Source organism: Argopecten irradians, chromosome 13 (genome assembly GCF_041381155.1).
Source record: "Argopecten irradians isolate NY chromosome 13, Ai_NY, whole genome shotgun sequence".
NCBI lineage: Eukaryota > Metazoa > Mollusca > Bivalvia > Pectinida > Pectinidae > Argopecten > Argopecten irradians.
Window position 1 is genome coordinate 681273 of NC_091146.1, and position 20440 is coordinate 701712.

At 40.4% G+C, this 20440-nt stretch overlaps 1 protein-coding gene across 1 annotated transcript in view; it reads right to left on the minus strand.

Annotated features, from left to right (window-relative positions):
* Nucleotides 1-8690: 8690 nt before the first annotated feature.
* LOC138306116 (methionyl-tRNA formyltransferase, mitochondrial-like) overlaps nucleotides 8691-20440 on the minus strand; it is a 64836-nt gene continuing 53086 nt past the window's right edge. Inside the window, exons 7-8 of the mRNA XM_069246478.1 lie at nucleotides 14920-15035; nucleotides 8691-9810 (exon numbers count right to left, since the gene is read on the minus strand). Coding sequence (XP_069102579.1) covers nucleotides 9634-9810; nucleotides 14920-15035 — 293 coding nt within the window. The 3' untranslated portion in view covers nucleotides 8691-9633. The remainder of the gene's footprint in view (nucleotides 9811-14919; nucleotides 15036-20440) is intronic.

Here is a 20440-nt window from a genome sequence, read left to right on the forward strand (position 1 = left end):
GAGGGCCGAGTGAGTCCCATCTTGTAAAGGACCGAGTGAATCTCTTCCTGTAGAGGGCCTAGTGAGTCTCCTCGTGTAGAGGGCGGAGTGAGTCTCCTCCTATAGAGGGCCCAGTGAGTCCCCTCTTGTAAAGGACCGAGTGAATCTCTTCCTGTAGAGGGCCGTGAGAGTCCCCTCCTGTAGAGGGCAGAGTGAGTTTCCTCCTGTAGAGGGCCAAGTGAGTCTCCTCCTATAGAGGGCCCAGTGAGTGCCCTCTTGTAGAGGACCGAGTGAGTCTCCTACTGTAGAGGGCGGAGTGAGTCCCCTCCTGTAGAGGGCCCAGTGAGTCCCCTTTTGTAGAGGACCGAGTGAGTCTCCTCCTGTAGAGGGCGGAGTGAGTCTCCTCCTGTAGAGGGCGGAGTGAGTCTCCTCCTGTAGAGGACCGAGTGAGTCTCCTCCTGTAGAGGACCGAGTGAGTCTCCTCCTGTAGAGGGCCAAGTGAGTCTCCTTCTGATGATGACCAAGTGAGTCTCCTCCTGTAGAGGACCTGAATGAGTCTCCTCCTATAGAGGACTGAGTGAGTCTCCTCCTGTAGAGGGCCGAGTGAGTCTCCTCCTATAGAGGGCTGAGTGAGTCTCCTCCTGTAGAGGGCCGAGTGAGTCTCCTCCTGTAGAGGGCTGAGTGAGTCTCCTCCTGTAGAGGTCCGAGTGAGTCCCCACCTATAGAGGGGCGAGTGAGTCTCCTCCTGAAGAGGACCGAGTGAGTCTCCTCCTTTATAGGGCCGAGTGAGTCTCCTACTGTAGAGGGCCCAGTGAGTGCCCTCTTGTAGAGGACTGAGTGAGTCTCCTACTGTAGAGGGCCGAGTGAGTCCCCTCCTGTAGAGGGCCCAGTGAGTCCCCTTTTGTAGAGGACCGAGTGAGTCTCCTCCTGTAGAGGACCGAGTGAGTCTCCTCCTGTAGAGGACCGAGTGAGTCCCCTCCTGTAGAGGGCCGAGTGAGTCCCCTCATGTAGAGGGCCGAGTGAGTCCCCTCATGTAGAGGACCTAGTGAGTCTCCTCCTGTAGAGGACCGAGTGAGTCCCCTCCTATAGAGGGCCGAGTGAGTCCCCTCATGTAGAGGGCCGAGTGAGTCCCCTCATGTAGAGGGCCGAGTGAGTCTCCTCCTGTAGAGGGCCAAGTGATGAGTCTCCTCCTATAGAGGGCCGAGTGAGTCCCCTCCTGTAGAGGGCCAAGTGATGAGTCTCCTCCTGTAGAGGGCCGAGTGAGTCCCCTCATGTAGAGGACCTAGTGAGTCCCCTCATGTAGAGGACCTAGTGAGTCTCCTCCTGTAGAGGGCCGAGTGAGTCTCCTCCTGTAGAGGGCCAAGTGATGAGTCTCCTCCTGTAGAGGGCCGAGTGAGTCCCCTCCTGTAGAGGGCCAAGTGATGAGTCTCCTCCTGTAGAGGGCCGAGTGAGTCCCCTCATGTAGAGGACCTAGTGAGTCTCCTCCTGTAGAGGGCCGAGTGAGTCTCCTCCTGTAGAGGGCCGAGTGAGTCCCCTCCTGTAGAGGGCCAAGTGATGAGTCTCCTCCTGTAGAGGGCCGAGTGAGTCCCCTCATGTAGAGGACCTAGTTGAGTCTCCTCCTGTAGAGGACCGAGTGAGTCCCCTCCTATAGAGGGCCGAGTGAGTCCCCTCATGTAGAAGGGCCGAGTGAGTCCCCTCATGTAGAGGACCTGGTGAGTCTCCTCCTGTAGAGGGCCGAGTGAGTCTCCTCCTGTAGAGGGCCGCAGTGAGTCCCCTCCTGTAGAGGGCCAAGTGATGAGTCTCCTCCTGTAGAGGGCCGAGTGAGTTTCCTCCTGTAGAGGGGCGAGTGAGTCTCCTCCTGAAGTGGACCGAGTGAGTCTCCTCCTTTATAGGGGCGATTGAGTCTCCTCCTGTCAATGACATCAATGACAGAGTGAGTCCCCTCCTATAGAGGGCTGAGTGAGTCCCCTCCTGTAGAGGGCCGAGTGAGTCCCCTCATGTAGAGGACCTAGTGAGTCTCCTCCTGTAGAGGACCGAGTGAGTCCCCTCCTATAGAGGGCCGAGTGAGTCCCCTCATGTAGAGGGCCGAGTAAGTCTCCTCCTGTTGACGGCCGAGTGAGTCCCCTCATGTAGAGGACCTAGTGAGTCTCCTCCTGTAGAGGGCCGAGTGAGTCCCCTCCTGTAGAGGGCCAAGTGATGAGTCTCCTCCTGTAGAGGGCCGAGTGAGTCCCCTCATGTAGAGGACCTAGTGAGTCTCCTCCTGTAGAGGGCCGAGTGAGTCTCCTCCTGTAGAGGGGCGAGTGAGTCTCCTCCTGAAGAGGACCGAGTGAGTCTCCTCCTTTATAGGGGCGAGTGAGTCTCCTCCTGTCAATGACAGAGTGAGTCCCCTCCTATAGAGGGCTGAGTGAGTCCCCTCCTGTAACAAGATGAGTGAGTCACGTCCTGTAGAGAGTCGGGTGAGTCACCTCCTGTAGAGGGCCGAGTGAGTCTCCTCCTGTAGAGGGGCGAGTGAGTCTCCTCCTGTAGAGGGCCGAGTGAGTCTCCTCCTGTAGAGGGCCGAGTGAGTCCCCTCCTGTAGAGGGCCAAGTGATGAGTCTCCTTCTGTAGAGGGCCGAGTGAGTCCCCTCATGTAGAGGACCTAGTGAGTCTCCTCCTGTAGAGGGCCGAGTGAGTCCCCTCCTATAGAGGGCCGAGTGAGTCCCCTCATGTAGAGGGCCGAGAGTGAGTCCCCTCATGTAGAGGACCTAGTGAGTCTCCTCCTGTAGAGGGCCGAGTGAGTCTCCTCCTGTAGAGGGCCGAGTGAGTCCCCTCCTGTAGAGGGCCAAGTGATGAGTCTCCTCCTGTAGAGGGCCGAGTGAGTCCCCTCATGTAGAGGACCTAGTGAGTCTCCTCCTGTAGAGGGCCGAGTGAGTCTCCTCCTGTAGAGGGGCGAGTGAGTCTCCTCCTGAAGAGGACCGAGTGAGTCTCCTCCTTTATAGGGGCGAGTGAGTCTCCTCCTGTCAATGACAGAGTGAGTCCCCTCCTATAGAGGGCTGAGTGAGTCCCCTCCTGTAACAAGATGAGTGAGTCACGTCCTGTAGAGAGTCGGGTGAGTCACCTCCTCTAGGAAGTCTAGTGGGTCACGTCCTGTAGAGAGTCGGGTGAGTCACCAACTCTAGGAAGTCTAGTGAGTCACATCCTATAGAGAGTCGAGTGAGTCTCCTTCTGCAGGGGCTGACCCAACAGGCAGATATATTTCAACTATTATTTTATTTTTCTGTGTGTGTACGTTTTAATGGATAACGTATTTTTGAATTAAAGCAATTCTGAAAAATGGAACCTTCATACTATTGTTTTAATTTTTGATAGTGACCTTGTATGTAATGGTAAAAAGAGATCCCAGAGTGATTCTGGCGGCTATCAGGCCATCTCAGCACTTGGAGACCTCAGCACTTGGGAAAAGAGACACGTCGGCATTTTTCATAAGTCACCTCGGCACCTCGGCTCTCTTATGGCGCCCACCAAAGAATGATCAATGTTACAATGGAATTAGGGATCTTTTCTCTGCTTTTCGAACTATTTCAAACATACTACATATAAAATTTAGACACATCGCTTCAGTACCTACTTCAAAATAGCGGTAACAAACTTCAACTATCAAAATACAAGATGGCAGACTGTCGGCCATCATGTTGACTGATCGGTTCCAAAATGCAATATGCATAGCTAGGGCCCTAAAGGAACCTGCACATGAAATTTGAGACAGATCCCTTCAGTACTTTCTAAGAAATAGCGATAATAAACTTCAACTATCAAAATCCAATATGGTGGCTTGGTGGCCATCTGGTTGACCGATCAGTCCCAAAACACAATATGCACATCTAGGGGCCCTAGGGGAAGCTATATATGCACATCTAGGGGCCCTAGGGGAAGCTATATATGCACATCTAGGGGCCCTAGGGGAAGCTATATATGCACATCTAGGGGCCCTAGGGGAAGCTATATATGCACATCTAGGGGCCCTAGGGGAAGCTATTAGGCCATGGGCTAGGAGGGTCCCACATGCACCCCCCCCCCAAACCTCCGAACCAATATTTTTCTGAACACTTATGACCCACTGATCACAAATCCAAATGTTAACATTGCATAAGTTGGGATGAACTTCCGGTTATGACGTCATCAAGATGGCCGCCATCTCGAATTTCACTAAAAATTGAAAAATAGTCATAACATTAACATTTTTCAACCGAAGTAGACAAATGAGGTACCAAAATGACCTCAATAGGACAACAAATACATATCAGGACCAAAAAATCCAATATATGTAGTGATTTCTACGCAGGAAATGAAAAAATCGGATTTAAAGCTCAAAAATGGTGATTTTTCAGCAAATTTTTCATATTTTGTTTGACGCAGCAAAAATGTTTTCCCAACAGCAATCTATCATTTATAATAAGTTTTTTGACCACTTGTCAATCAGTTTAAGCAACAAAAACAACCAAAACCAATGTTAACATCGTATAAGTTCCGGTTATGACGTCATTAAGATGGCCACCATCTCGAAATTCACTGAAATATGAAAAATAGTCATAACATTAGCATTTTTCAACTGAAGTAGACAAATGAGGTATCAAAATGACCACAATAGAACAACAAATACATGTCGTGACCAAATTAGCCAATATATGTAGTGATTTGAACGCAGGAGATGAAAAAAAAATAATTTAAGCTCAAAAATGGTAATTTTTCAGCATTTTTTCATATTTGGCTTGACGCAGCAAAATTGTTTCCCAACAACAAATTGTTATTCACAATCAGTTATTTGACCTCTTATCAATCTGTTAAAACAACAACATCAAAAATATATAGAAATGCAAAAAAAGAATTATTGTTATACCCTCAATTTTATAGATTAGCAGCGTCTCAAAAATAACACAACACCTACTGATAGCGTAACAAATGTAACCTAAGCTAAGCCTGTGTTTCCGTTAATATCATTAACAGTTCCCAAAGCGTTTGTGTCTTTGAAAATGAACACATTCATTGTTTATTTCCTATGCATAGCATAAGCAAAATGTCATATGGTTACTACAATGTCACTAATATGTCTTTCACTGGTTCTCAATGATAACCATTATCATTGTGCGTGCTTTCTCGCCTCACTGACCTATCCACTGAAGAGACTCGGCATATCTGGTAGCTGGTACATGCAGTCCGAATCAGAGTACTCGAGATATCAGTATCCAATTCGTCGAAAGCCAAATCGACGTCTTCGATGTCGATGAGCTCATGTGACACTGCATTACCAGTGTTGTTCTAGCCTTTTATGACCCATCCATGACCAGAGTTCATATCAGGAACAACAGGTTCAGGGATGTGGGATCTCTTTCAGATTCTAACATATCGTACGTATATGCTGTTTCAGACTTCTCCGGCATAATGGAAATTACACCAGATGCACATTCTTCCAATGGTGGAATTGGTTCTCTTAAGCACATAACTCCATAATTCGTATGAAGTACTATTCATCAATCTTGTGGACCCTCGTGCAACCATAAATGGCACTGGTGATATCATCGAGGTCATTAATGAGGGCATAAATGTTAAATGTTTTTCATTGGTCTGACTTTTCCCACTCCATTGAAGGTGCTGGTTGTGTCACATCTGGTGTATGCGCAAAGAGACCATTGAAGACTCTCCAGTAAAAAGTTCTCTAAAGTGCTTTCCAGACTTGGCAAAGAGTGAAACTTCACTGCAGACCTCATTTATGACCTCAAAGAATCCACCTGTGCCACCTATGGTCACTGAGGTTCACAAGAATTAGGAATTGTGCTTCATACGAATTAAGGAGAACCAACTCAACCCTCCGCAGAATGTTGATCTGGTGTCTTTTCCATCATGCCGGGGAAGTCTGGAACATCATATACGATATGTGAATCTAGGTGAAACTAGGTTGGAAACAGGAAGAGCTCCCACATCCCTGAAGCCGATGTTTCTGATCTTAACTCTGACCATGGACAGTTGACAAGTTAGAACCACGATGGTAACCCGGTAATGTAATGTCACATCAGGTCACCGAGGTCGAAGACGACACTCTGGCGAGAAAGCACGCACAACGAAAATGATTAGCATTAAGAACTAGTGAAAGAAATATGTGACACTGTAGTAACCATCTTATATCTTGCGTTATACACGGGAAATAAACAATGGATGTGCTCTTTCTAAAAGACACAATATGTTTCGAAAAGTTTCATGGTATTTACGGAACTTTAATTTGATACCCTATAGCTATTAGTTAGCGTTTTGCTGTAATAATTCAATTTGAGAGGCTACTAGTCTACAAAATTTCGAGCATGAAAATGGATTATTTTGAAGTCCCACTTAGATATTCAGCCAACTTTAAATTCAAATTTGTTAAGATATAAATCGTCAATAGCCAATGTTATATTCAGTCATATGCCGCATCCGGTGATGTTTTGTAAACCAAATGATGGTATAACAAATCTCTGTTGCATTTCTATATATTTTTGTTGTTGTTGTTTTAACAGATTGATAAGAGGTCAAATAACTGATTGTGAATAACAATTTGTTGTTGGGAAACAATTTTGCTGCGTCAAGCCAAATATGAAAAAATGCTGAAAAATTACCATTTTTGAGCTTAAAATATTATTTTTTTTTCATTTCCTGCGTTCAAATCACTACATATATTGGCTTATTTGGTCATGACATGTATTTGTTGTTCTATTGTGGTCATTTTGATACCTCATTTGTCTACTTCAGTTGAAAAATGCTAATGTTATGACTATTTTTCATTTTTCAGTGAAATTCGAGATGGTGGCCATCTTGATGACGTCATAACCGGAAATTATACGATGTTAACATTTGTTTTGGTTGTTTTTTGTTGCTTAAACTGATTGACAAGTGGTCAAAAACTTATTAGAAATAATAGATTGCTGTTGGGTAACATTTTTGCTGCGTCAAACAAAATATGAAAAATTTGCTGAAAAATCACCATTTTTGAGCTTTAAATCCGATTTTTTCATTTCCTGCGTAGAAATGACTACATATCTTGGATTTTTTTGGTCCTGATATGTATTTGTTGTTCTATTGTGGTCATTTTGATACCTCATTTGTCTACTTCGGTTGAAAAATGTTAATGTTATGACTATTTTTCAATTTTTAGTGAAATTCGAGATGGCAGCCATCTTGATGACGTCATAACCGGAAGTTCATCCCAACTTATGCAATGTTAACATTTGGATTTGTGATCAGTGGGTCATAAGGGTTCAGAAAAATATTGGTTCGGAGGTTTGGGGGGGGGGTGCATGTGGGACCCTCCTAGCCCATGGCCTATATATATGAAGTTTGAGAATTACTCCTTCTGTACTTTCTGAGAAATAGTGATAACAAAAATTATTGAAGGACGGACGGACCGAAGGACGGAAGACGGACCACGGAAGAAAAGTGATTTGAATAGTCCACCATCTGATGATGTTTACCTTTATAATAATAATTATTGTAGAGATTTTATTTATCCATAATAAAGGAATGTGATTTGTGTATTATACGGAGTAATGAATAGAAAGTTCCCAGAGTGACTATCCATAATAAAGGAATGTGATTTGTGTATTATACGGAGTAATGAATAGAAAGTTCAGTGACCACATCGATTGCGAAGGTGATTAGATCTGCTATCGATTGCGAAGGTGATTAGATCTGTGCTACATGTAAACTTGGTGTTCCTGGATGATTGGAGAAACACTAACAAATTATACATGTATATCTATAACACTGTTGTACTGACTTTTGAAAAGTAGTACATGTATTTCTATACAACAAATGTTTGAACTGAGAAACTTTCGGGATGTCTCGGCTAGTATTGTACATGTATATATGTCTAGACAATTGCACTGACTTTCGGGATGTCTCTGCTAGTATTGTACAGGTGTGTCTATACAATATTGTAATGACTTTCGGGATATCTCTGCTAGTATTGTACATGTATGTCTAGACAGTTGCACTGACTTTCGGGATGTCTCTGCTGCTATACTGTACATGTATGTCTAGACAGTTGCACTGACTTTCGGGATGTCTCTGCTAGTATTGTACATGTATATGTCTAGACAGTTGCACTGACTTTCGGGATGTCTCGGCTAGTATTGTACATGTATATGTCTAGACAGTTGCACTGACTTTCGGGATGTCTCGGCTAGTATTGTACATGTATATGTCTAGACAGTTGCACTGACTTTCGGGAATATGTCTCGGCTAGTATTGTACATGTATGTCTAGACAGTTGCACTGACTTTCGGGATGTCTCGGCTACATGTATGCCGGAAGACGGACCACTGATTTGAATAGTCCACCATCTGACTACACGTTTACCTTTATAATAATAATTATTGTAGAGATTTTATTTATCCATAATAAAGGAATGTGATTTGTGTATTATACGGAGTAATGAATAGAAAGTTCCCAGAGTGACTATCCATAATAAAGGAATGTGATTTGTGTATTATACGGAGTAATGAATAGAAAGTTCCCAGAGTGACTATCCATAATAAAGGAATGTGATTTGTGTATTATACGGAGTAATGAATAGAAAGTTCCCACAGTGACTTTCTGTATCGATTGCGAAGGTGATTAGATCTGTGCTACAAAACATTGTAACACTAACAAATACTTTTTGAAAAAGGTATTTTAATAACAAAATGTAAAATTAAATTATTGAATGCAGTTCGCCCATCACATTTTAATGACATGTCACACAATCCAACATACATGTATAAGAGCTTATATTGTACTTGGTGTTCCTGGAGCTGATTGGAGGAACACTTTAATTAAAATACAATACACTGTTGTACTGACTTTCGGGATGTCTCTGCTAGTATTATACATGTATATCTATACACTGTTGTACTGACTTTCGGATGTCTCTGCTAGTATTGTACATGTGTGCATGTCTATACAATATTGTTTTAACTTTCGGGATGTCTCTGCTAGTATTGTACAGGTGTGTCTATACAATATTGTAATGACTTTCGGGATATCTCTGCTAGTATTGTACATGTATGTCTAGACAGTTGCACTGACTTTCGGGATGTCTCTGCTAGTACTGTACATGTATGTCTAGACAGTTGCACTGACTTTCGGGATGTCTCTGCTAGTACTGTACATGTATGTCTAGACAGTTGCACTGACTTTCGGGATGTCTCTGCTAGTATTGTACATGTATATGTCTAGACAGTTGCACTGACTTTCGGGATGTCTCAGCTAGTATTGTACATGTATATGTCTAGACAGTTGCACTGACTTTCGGGATGTCTCGGCTAGTATTGTACATGTATATGTCTAGACAGTTGCACTGACTTTCGGGATGTCTCGGCTAGTATTGTACATGTATGTCTAGACAGTTGCACTGACTTTCGGGATGTCTCGGCTAGTATTGTACATGTATGTCTAGACAGTTGCACTGACTTTCGGGATGTCTCGGCTAGTATTGTACATGTATGTCTAGACAGTTGCACTGACTTTCGGGATGTCTCGGCTAGTATTGTACATGTATGTCTAGACAGTTGCACTGACTTTCGGGATGTCTCGGCTAGTATTGTACATGTATGTCTAGACAGTTGCACTGACTTTCGGGATGTCTCGGCTAGTATTGTACATGTATGTCTAGACAGTTGCACTGACTTTCGGGATGTCTCGGCTAGTATGGTATGTCTTTAATGTGTTTCTCTGGCTTTCAAATCTGTGATGTACACTCCCTGGCTGATTTAGAAATCCGTTGTAGAAGGCTTTGGCTGTTAACACTTTCTTCACTCCTATTTTATGGAATCCCACCCATCCATCCTAAAAAAACACCAAAATCTTTCATCACTCAAACATTGAATACAGGAAATTAAAGGACAGAAAGTCTAATGTTATTAAATCAGAGTCAATTCACAAGGTAAGATATCAGCCTCCTGACAGTCATTCTTGGATAAGATATCAGGCAAGGCAATTATACTTGGGTAAGAGATCAGCTAATATACTTGGGTAAGAGATCAGCTAATATACTTGGGTAAGAGATCAGCTAATATACTTGGGTAAGATATCAGCTAATATACTTGGGTAAGAGATCAGCTAATATACTTGGGTAAGAGATCAGCTAATATACTTGGGTAAGATATCAGCTAATATACTTGGGTAAGAGATCAGCTAATATACTTGGGTAAGAGATCAGCTAATATACTTGGGTAAGAGATCAGCTAATATACTTGGGTAAGAGATCAGCTAATATACTTGGGTAAGATATCACTTGGGTAAATCAGCTAATATACTTGGGTAAGAGATCAGCTAATATACTTGGGTAAGAGATCAGCTAATATACTTGGGTAAGAGATCAGCTAATATACTTGGGTAAGAGATCAGTAATACGTAGAATCAGCTAATATACTTGGGTAAGATATCAGCTAATATACTTGGGTAAGATATCAGCTAATATACTTGGGTAAGAGATCAGCTAATATACTTGGGTAAGAGATCAGCTAATATACTTGGGTAAGAGATCAGCTAATATACTTGGGTAAGAGATCAGCTAATATACTTGGGTAAGAGATCAGCTAATATACTTGGGTAAGAGATCAGCTAATATACTTGGATAAGATATCAGCTAATATACTTGGGTAAGAGATCAGCTAATATACTTGGGTAAGATATCAGCCGAGGCGATTATACTTGGTACATTTCACCAGTGCAAATACTAAATCTGCACAATTTATCATATTTTTCTCTTTTTTCCAATAGTATATATATATTATTGAAAGTTAATATAAAATCATTCTCAAAACCACCATTTCTGTCATATATGAGTCATTGTTATTTTCACCTGTAATTAATTATCTACTGTCAAGTATATCCTAGCTAGGTGCCTGGAGAGTTATTCCCTTACTTCCTTGGACAAACAGGAAAGGATTAAGCCTTCAATTTTATCCCATAACTATGCATGTTTCACAATGGAAAACCGATGTGATAAATTTCATAGCAGTTGGTTATCGTTTATGTTTACACACTCCAGTGTGTAAACACCTACGGCGCCTCTGATTGGTCAATTCCAAAGATCTCTTGATTCCGATTGGCTCTCAACTTCGGGCTACTTTTCATAGCACATTTTCTTTTAAATAGCATTTTATTTACTATTTAGAAGGTAGTTGCTTATTCAAAGTATAAAACAATAGAATAATGGCTCTCTATTTAGGTACTATATTTTATGGTGGAAAAATACATGAATCACTACACAATGTATGGTGGTCACCACGGTATAACTATAGAGCTAAAGTTATGGGATAAATAAGTTCCACAACGCATGACTGTTGTTTATCATGTTTTACATCTAAACTCTCGTTAGTTAATTTTCAAATCTTTAAAAGATATCGACACTCGCTAAAGCTCGTGTCTTTTGAATATTTGAAAATTAACTAACTCAAGTTTGATAAACATGATAAACAACAGTCATTTGTTGGGGAACCTCTAATCTAAAACCTTTCACTTATATTTGTAAACATGTAAATTGTTTCTCACCCATTTTTGCTTTAATTGAGAAATACATGTCACTCTATTTTGAGAACTCTGAGTAAAAAGGCAATTGCCACCTGTCACTAGATTTTAGAGTAGGGATATGATTGCTTATAAAAAGGAGATACAACAGTTAGTTAGGGAGTAAGTTAGTGAGAGGATAGAGTTAGAATCAAGCAGTCAGATTGATATTTGGATTTTACCTTTACCTACGGGATTTGAGATGAAGTTCATTATGGATACGTAGAATTATTTGTCTAACTCATCATGGTGACTTGACTTTCCCCTACGACTTCAACCGTATATATATTTGTGACTATTTTGTATTATATCATTGGATCATGTGTAATAATTCCTCTCATCTGTAAATAAACATTCTTATCATACATATATGTATACTACATGTGTTAATTGTGCCCCGCTAATTCCCCCATCATGACAATCTACAACAACTTCTCTAATGTGACCTTTTTTTAAAGGCCCACTACCTTTCCGGAGCAAAATATAAAGGTTTCTTAAAAAACATTAATAACACCAGAAAATGCATATCGATGATCTAAAATAAGGTTACGACACCAAATATATGCAAAATTGCCTGCGTAATATATGAAAACAGTGGAGATCGAGTCAATTCGCTGTTTTGCCGTCTGGCGCAGTGATTGTCAACTACCGCGCGATATTTAGGACAACGGCGGAAAACATAATACGACCCGCGTTATGAAAACAAACATTTTATTTATTTTAATCAAATCGTTCAGAAGGTGATGATAAATGTAGTATTAACGGTAAGTTAATAATTTTTAGGACTCTACAAAATTATCGATCTTGTTTTACATTCCCATTTTAAAAATTAAAAGCCGTTTCGGAAAGATAGTGGGCCTTTAAATAATATACACAAGACAACATTGATAAGAGATACATGTAAATGAAAGACAGATATAATAAATGTTACATTTGAAAAATTATTCAAAATCAAATATTTAATTGTACTTACAATTATCTTATTAAACATTACATAGTACACACATATTGACTAAACACATTAACTATCTATCAAGAGTTTTTTCCCTTCCTACAAATGAAGTAACAAAGTGAACAAGGGAGACAACTCTTGATGAAGCAGAGAAGGTACACCAAGGACAAGACAGAAAAGGGGATAAACCTAGGTCAGAGACATTTCAAGAACTTTTATTAAAATGTTACTATTTATATATTTAACCAATTTTGTAGTTCTGCAAGTATCAATGGTTTACGCTTTAGATTACTATTGGATATTATAATATTGTGAGCTTTTAATTAAAATTTAATGTGATTTTTTAGACTGTTTATGTTAAGTTCTTTTTCAAGACATTTACAGTAACTGTTGTAAATGTATTGTTTTACTAGGAGCAGTATCAAGTTTTCAGCATGAAAATTAGAATGAGTACCATCTTGTTTGCTGAAAATAAAATCTTGTTTTTCAAATCTAAGACTTAAATTATTAGTAATTATCGATATTCTTAATTGTTCAATCAAATTTGATACATTTCCACAGTCCCAAAATATATGAGTGATTGTTTCTGGATATGTTTTACAAAAAGTACATAGATTGTTGTTTAATTTACCAATTTTTAATAAAAATGATTTTGTAGTTAGTATTCTGTGATTTATTCGGAATTGCAACCATTGAAGTTTGGAGCTAGTAGTAGCATTAAAAGGGTGTTTATAAATATTTCCTCATTCATCTCGATCAATTTCAAAATCTTGATTCCATTTATTTTGTGCAATAGCTATAACTTTGCTTTTAATAAGAACAGTATATATATTTTGAACATCTTTTTGACAATTTGAAATTAATTTGAGATTTATTGGTATGTTTGGAAGAGCTATATTTTTTTCAAAGTAAAATTTTGTTGATTGTTTCCTATGACAATGTTAGTGGCGTTTTTTATTCCTTGATATTCTAGAAAATTGGTCTGAATATTGTACTTTTCACGAAATTCTTCTAAACTATATATGGATTTGTCTGCTTTCAACATGTTATAGATAAAAAGTAACCCTTTTCATACCATAACTTCTTAAAAATAACTTTATGGTTTATTTTGATTTCACTATTGAACCAAATAGTGTTTTCTAAAATATTTGTTTTGTAAATATGCAAATACTTATATTTTACTTGGGTAAGATATCAGCCGCGCCAATTATACTTGGGTAAGATATCAGCCACGGCAGTTATACTTGGGTAAGATATCAGCCGCAGCAATTGAATCTGAGTAAGATGACTAGTAGCGATTTTACAGAAATGTTGACAGACGACTGACGGATGCAGATGGTGGGCCATGACATATCAAAGCTTACTTAAATAAAGGCCCATTACCTTTCTGGCATTGCTTTTAATTTTTTATACGGGGACATAAAATGAGATCAGTAATTTTGTAGACATAAAATTATTAATAATCTTAACGTTAATACTGCACTTATCATCACCTTCTGAACAATTCAATTAAAACAATTTATATCCTCCGCTTTTGTTAATCAAAGGCCCATAACTCCACCAAAGAGTCCTCTGAAAGTGCCAATCAAACTTGGCCAAGGCCGAAAGACATTTAACCATGTTACCAAGTTTTGAGATAATCTGGTAATATTTGCGAGAGTTATTGAACGGAAACAGATGAAATTGGTGTTTTTTGTTAACCAAAGGGCCATAACTCCGTCAAATAGGATTTAATGCAAATGCCGAGCAAACTCCTCCGAGACCTAGGTTTTACCACATTTAACCATGTGACCAAGTTACCAAAAAATGCTTTAAGATTTGTGGTAGTTATTGCACGGAAACCAAGCGTTGCAGACAGATAGACAAATGGGTCAAACCCAAATTAATATCCATTTTCCATGAAAGCGTGTGATAATAAATAAAATGTTGATTTTCAAAACATGGTTAGTCTTATGTTTTCTGCCGTCATCTGAAATACTGCATATTATGCAAATACTTGACTTTCACTGCATCTGATGTCAAAACAGGGATATGAATTTTCAGAATACACAGGAAATATTTGTTTGCTTGGTTTTATAATCATCTTAACCCTTCGATATGTACTTTCTTGTGCTATTTAAGTAATATTTTTTTAATTATCATAAGAAATCTTTAAATCATGAATCACAGAGGTAGTGGGCCTTTAATGCTTTCCTCAGATTGGTGAGAATGGTTTATCTATTATATTTGTTACTAGAAAATATTTTGGTCAAATTCTATGCTGTAGTATAGAGCAATCAGCATATTGCATAATCATGTTTTAATTTTAAAAGACCACAATGTGCTGTAATGATAATAGTGTACAATTTACTTTTAGTCATCAGATGCTAGAGTAACAAACATCAACAAATAAACGCTTGTTTTATTATTTGTTTACAGTTTCAATTGAATACCTTGCATTTGATGAGCAGACAATTTTGTTGCTTCAGGAAAAATGTCCTTCCCGGAATTATCTGTGTGGAGCAGGTCACATTGTATAGTTTCTGGACCAAGGGTTCATACACCTCACCTGTCAACACACAATATACATTTTACAGTCTCAGGACTAAGGGTTCATACCCCTGTCAACATACAGTATACATTGTACAGTCTCTGGACTAAGGGTTCATACACCTGTCAACATACAGTATACATTGTATAGTCTCTGGACCAAGGGTTCATACACCTGTCAACATACAGTATACATTTTACAGTCTCAGGACTAAGGGTTCATACACCTGTCAACATACAGTATACATTGTACAGTCTCTGGACCAAGGGTTCATACACCTGTCAACATACAGTATACATTGTATAGTCTCTGGACCAAGGGTTGATACACCTGTCAACATACAGTATACATTGTACAGTCTCTGGACTAAGGGTTCATACACCTGTCAACATACAGTATACATTGTACAGTCTCTGGACCAAGGGTTCATACACCTGTCAACATACAGTATACATTGTACAGTCTCTGGACTAAGGGTTCATACACCTGTCAACATACAGTATACATTGTACAGTCTCTGGACTAAGGGTTCATACACCTGTCAACATACAGTATACATTGTACAGTCTCTGGACTAAGGGTTCATACACCTGTCAACATACAGTATACATTGTACAGTCTCTGGACTAAGGGTTCATACACCTGTCAACATACAGTATACATTGTACAGTCTCTGGACTAAGGGTTCATACACCTGTCAACATACAGTATACATTGTACAGTCTCTGGACTAAGGGTTCATACACCTGTCAACATACAGTATACATTGTACAGTCTCAGGACTAAGGGTTCATACACCTGTCAACATACAGTATACATTGTACAGTCTCGGACTAAGGGTTCATACACCTGTCAACATACAGTATACATTGTACAGTCTCTGGACTAAGGGTTCATACACCTGTCAACATACAGTATACATTGTACAGTCTCTGGACTAAGGGTTCATACACCTGTCAACATACAGTATACATTGTACAGTCTCTGGACCAAGGGTTCATACACCTGTCAACATACAGTATACATTGTACAGTCTCTGGACTAAGGGTTCATACACCTGTCAACATACAGTATACATTGTACAGTCTCTGGACCAAGGGTTCATACACCTGTCAACATACAGTATACATTGTACAGTCTCTGGACTAAGGGTTCATACACCTGTCAACATACAGTATACATTGTACAGTCTCAGGACTAAGGGTTCTACACCTGTCAACATACAGTATACATTGTACAGTCTCTGGACCAAGGGTTCATACACCTGTCAACATACAGTATACATTGTACAGTCTCTGGACCAAGGGTACGTACACCTGTCAACATACAGTATACATTGTACAGTCTCTGGACCAAGGGTACATACACCTGTCAACATACAGTATACATTGTACAGTCTCTGGACTAAGGGTTCATACACCTGTCAACATACAGTATACATTGTACAGTCTCTGGACCAAGGGTTCATACACCTGTCAACATACAGTATACATTGTACAGTCTCTGGACTAAGGGTTCATACACCTGTCAACATACAGTATACATTGTACAGTCTCTGGACCAAGGGTTCATACACCTGTCAACATACAGTATACATTGTACAGTCTCTGGACCAAGGGTACATACACCTGTCAACATACAGTATACATTGTACAGTCTCTGGACCAAGGGTTCATACACCTGTCAACATACAGTATACATTGTACAGTCTCTGGACCAAGGGTACATACACCTGTCAACATACAGTATACATTGTACAGTCTCTGGACCAAGGGTTCATACACCTGTCAACATACAGTATACATTGTACAGTCTCTGGACCAAGGGTTCATACACCTGTCAACATACAGTATACATTGTACAGTCTCTGGACTAAGGGTTCATACACCTGTCAACATACAGTATACATTGTACAGTCTCTGGACTAAGGGTTCATACACCTGTCAACATACAGTATACATTGTACAGTCTCTGGACTAAGGGTTCATACACCTGTCAACATACAGTATACATTGTACAGTCTCTGGACTAAGGGTTCATACACCTGTCAACATACAGTATACATTGTACAGTCTCTGGACTAAGGGTTCATACACCTGTCAACATACAGTATACATTGTACAGTCTCTGGACTAAGGGTTCATACACCTGTCAACATACAGTATACATTGTACAGTCTCTGGACTAAGGGTTCATACACCTGTCAACATACAGTATACATTGTACAGTCTCTGGACTAAGGGTTCATACACCTGTCAACATACAGTATACATTGTACAGTCTCTGGACTAAGGGTTCATACACCTGTCAACATACAGTATACATTGTACAGTCTCTGGACTAAGGGTTCATACACCTGTCAACATACAGTATACATTGTACAGTCTCTGGACTAAGGGTTCATACACCTGTCAACATACAGTATACATTGTACAGTCTCTGGACCAAGGGTTGATACACCTGTCAACATACAGTATACATTGTACAGTCTCTGGACTAAGGGTTCATACACCTGTCAACATACAGTATACATTGTACAGTCTCTGGACTAAGGGTTCATACACCTGTCAACATACAGTATACATTGTACAGTCTCTGGACTAAGGGTTCATACACCTGTCAACATACAGTATACATTGTACAGTCTCTGGACCAAGGGTCGTACACCTGTCAACATACAGTATACATTGTACAGTCTCTGGACCAAGGGTACATACACCTGTCAACATACAGTATACATTGTACAGTCTCTGGACCAAGGGTTCATACACCTGTCAACATACAGTATACATTGTACAGTCTCTGGACCAAGGGTACATACACCTGTCAACATACAGTATACATTGTACAGTCTCTGGACCAAGGGTACATACACCTGTCAACATACAGTATACATTGTACAGTCAGTCTGGACAAGGGTTCATACACCTGTCAACATACAGTATACATTGTACAGTCTCTGGACCAAGGGTTCATACACCTCACCTGTCAACATACAGTATACATTGTACAGTCTCTGGACTAAGGGTAGGTACACCTGTCAACTACAGTATACATTGTACAGTCTCTGGACCAAGGGTACATACACCTGTCAACATACAGTATACATTGTACAGTCTCTGGACCAAGGGTTCATACACCTGTCAACATACAGTATACATTGTACAGTCTCTGGACCAAGGGTTGATACACCTGTCAACATACAGTATACATTGTACAGTCTCTGGACCAAGGGTACATACACCTGTCAACATACAGTATACATTGTACAGTCTCTGGACTAAGGGTTCATACACCTGTCAACATACAGTATACATTGTACAGTCTCTGGACCAAGGGTACTACACCTGTCAACATACAGTATACATTGTACAGTCTCTGGACCAAGGGTACATACACCTGTCAACATACAGTATACATTGTACAGTCTCTGGACCAAGGGTACATACACCTGTCAACATACAGTATACATTGTACAGTCTCTGGACCAAGGGTACATACACCTGTCAACATACAGTATACATTGTACAGTCTCTGGACCAAGGGTACATACACCTGTCAACATACAGTATACATTGTACAGTCTCTGGACCAAGGGTTCATACACCTGTCAACATACAGTATACATTGTACAGTCTCTGGACTAAGGGTTCATACACCTGTCAACATACAGTATACATTGTACAGTCTCTGGACCAAGGGTTCATACACCTGTCAACATACAGTATACATTGTACAGTCTCTGGACTAAGGGTTCATACACCTGTCAACATACAGTATACATTGTACAGTCTCTGGACCAAGGGTACATACACCTGTCAACATACAGTATACATTGTACAGTCTCTGGACTAAGGGTCATACACCTGTCAACATACAGTATACATTGTACAGTCTCTGGACTAAGGGTTCATACACCTGTCAACATACAGTATACATTGTACAGTCTCTGGACCAAGGGTTCATACACCTGTCAACATACAGTATACATTGTACAGTCTCTGGACTAAGGGTTCATACACCTGTCAACATACAGTATACATTGTACAGTCTCTGGACCAAGGCACATACACCTGTCAACATACAGTATACATTGTACAGTCTCTGGACTAAGGGTTCATACACCTGTCAACATACAGTATACATTGTACAGTCTCTGGACCAAGGGTACATACACCTGTCAACATACAGTATACATTGTACAGTCTCTGGACCAAGGGTACATACACCTGTCAACATACAGTATACATTGTACAGTCTCTGGACCAAGGGTACATACACCTGTCAACATACAGTATACATTGTACAGTCTCTGGACCAAGGGTTCATACACCTGTCAACATACAGTATACATTGTACAGTCTCAGGACTAAGGGTTCATACACCTGTCAACATACAGTATACATTGTACAGTCTCTGGACCAAGGGTTCATACACCTGTCAACATACAGTATACATTGTACAGTCTCTGGACCAAGGGTTCATACACCTGTCAACATACAGTATACATTGTACAGTCTCTGGACCAAGGGTTCATACACCTGTCAACATACAGTATACATTGTACAGTCTCTGGACCAAGGGTACATACACCTGTCAACATACAGTATACATTGTACAGTCTCTGGACTAAGGGTTCATACACCTGTCAACATACAGTATACATTGTACAGTCTCTGGACCAAGGGTTCATACACCTGTCAACATACAGTATACATTGTACAGTCTCTGGACTAAGGGTTCATACACCTGTCAACATACAGTATACATTGTACAGTCTCTGGACCAAGGGTTCATACACCTGTCAACATACAGTATACATTGTACAGTCTCAGGACTAAGGGTTCATACACCTGTCAACATACAGTATACATTGTACAGTCTCTGGACCAAGGGTTCATACACCTGTCAACATACAGTATACATTGTACAGTCTCTGGACCAAGGGTACATACACCTGTCAACATACAGTATACATTGTACAGTCTCAGGACTAAGGGTTCATACACCTGTCAACATACAGTATACATTGTACAGTCTCTGGACCAAGGGTTCATACACCTGTCAACATACAGTATACATTGTACAGTCTCTGGACCAAGGGTACATACACCTGTCAACATACAGTATACATTGTACAGTCTCTGGACCAAGGGTACATACACCTGTCAACATACAGTATACATTGTACAGTCTCTGGACCAAGGGTTCATACACCTGTCAACATACAGTATACATTGTACAGTCTCTGGACCAAGGGTACATACACCTGTCAACATACAGTATACATTGTACAGTCTCTGGACCAAGGGTTCATACACCTGTCAACATACAGTATACATTGTACAGTCTCTGGACTAAGGGTTCATACACCTGTCAACATACAGTATACATTGTACAGTCTCTGGACCAAGGGTTGATAC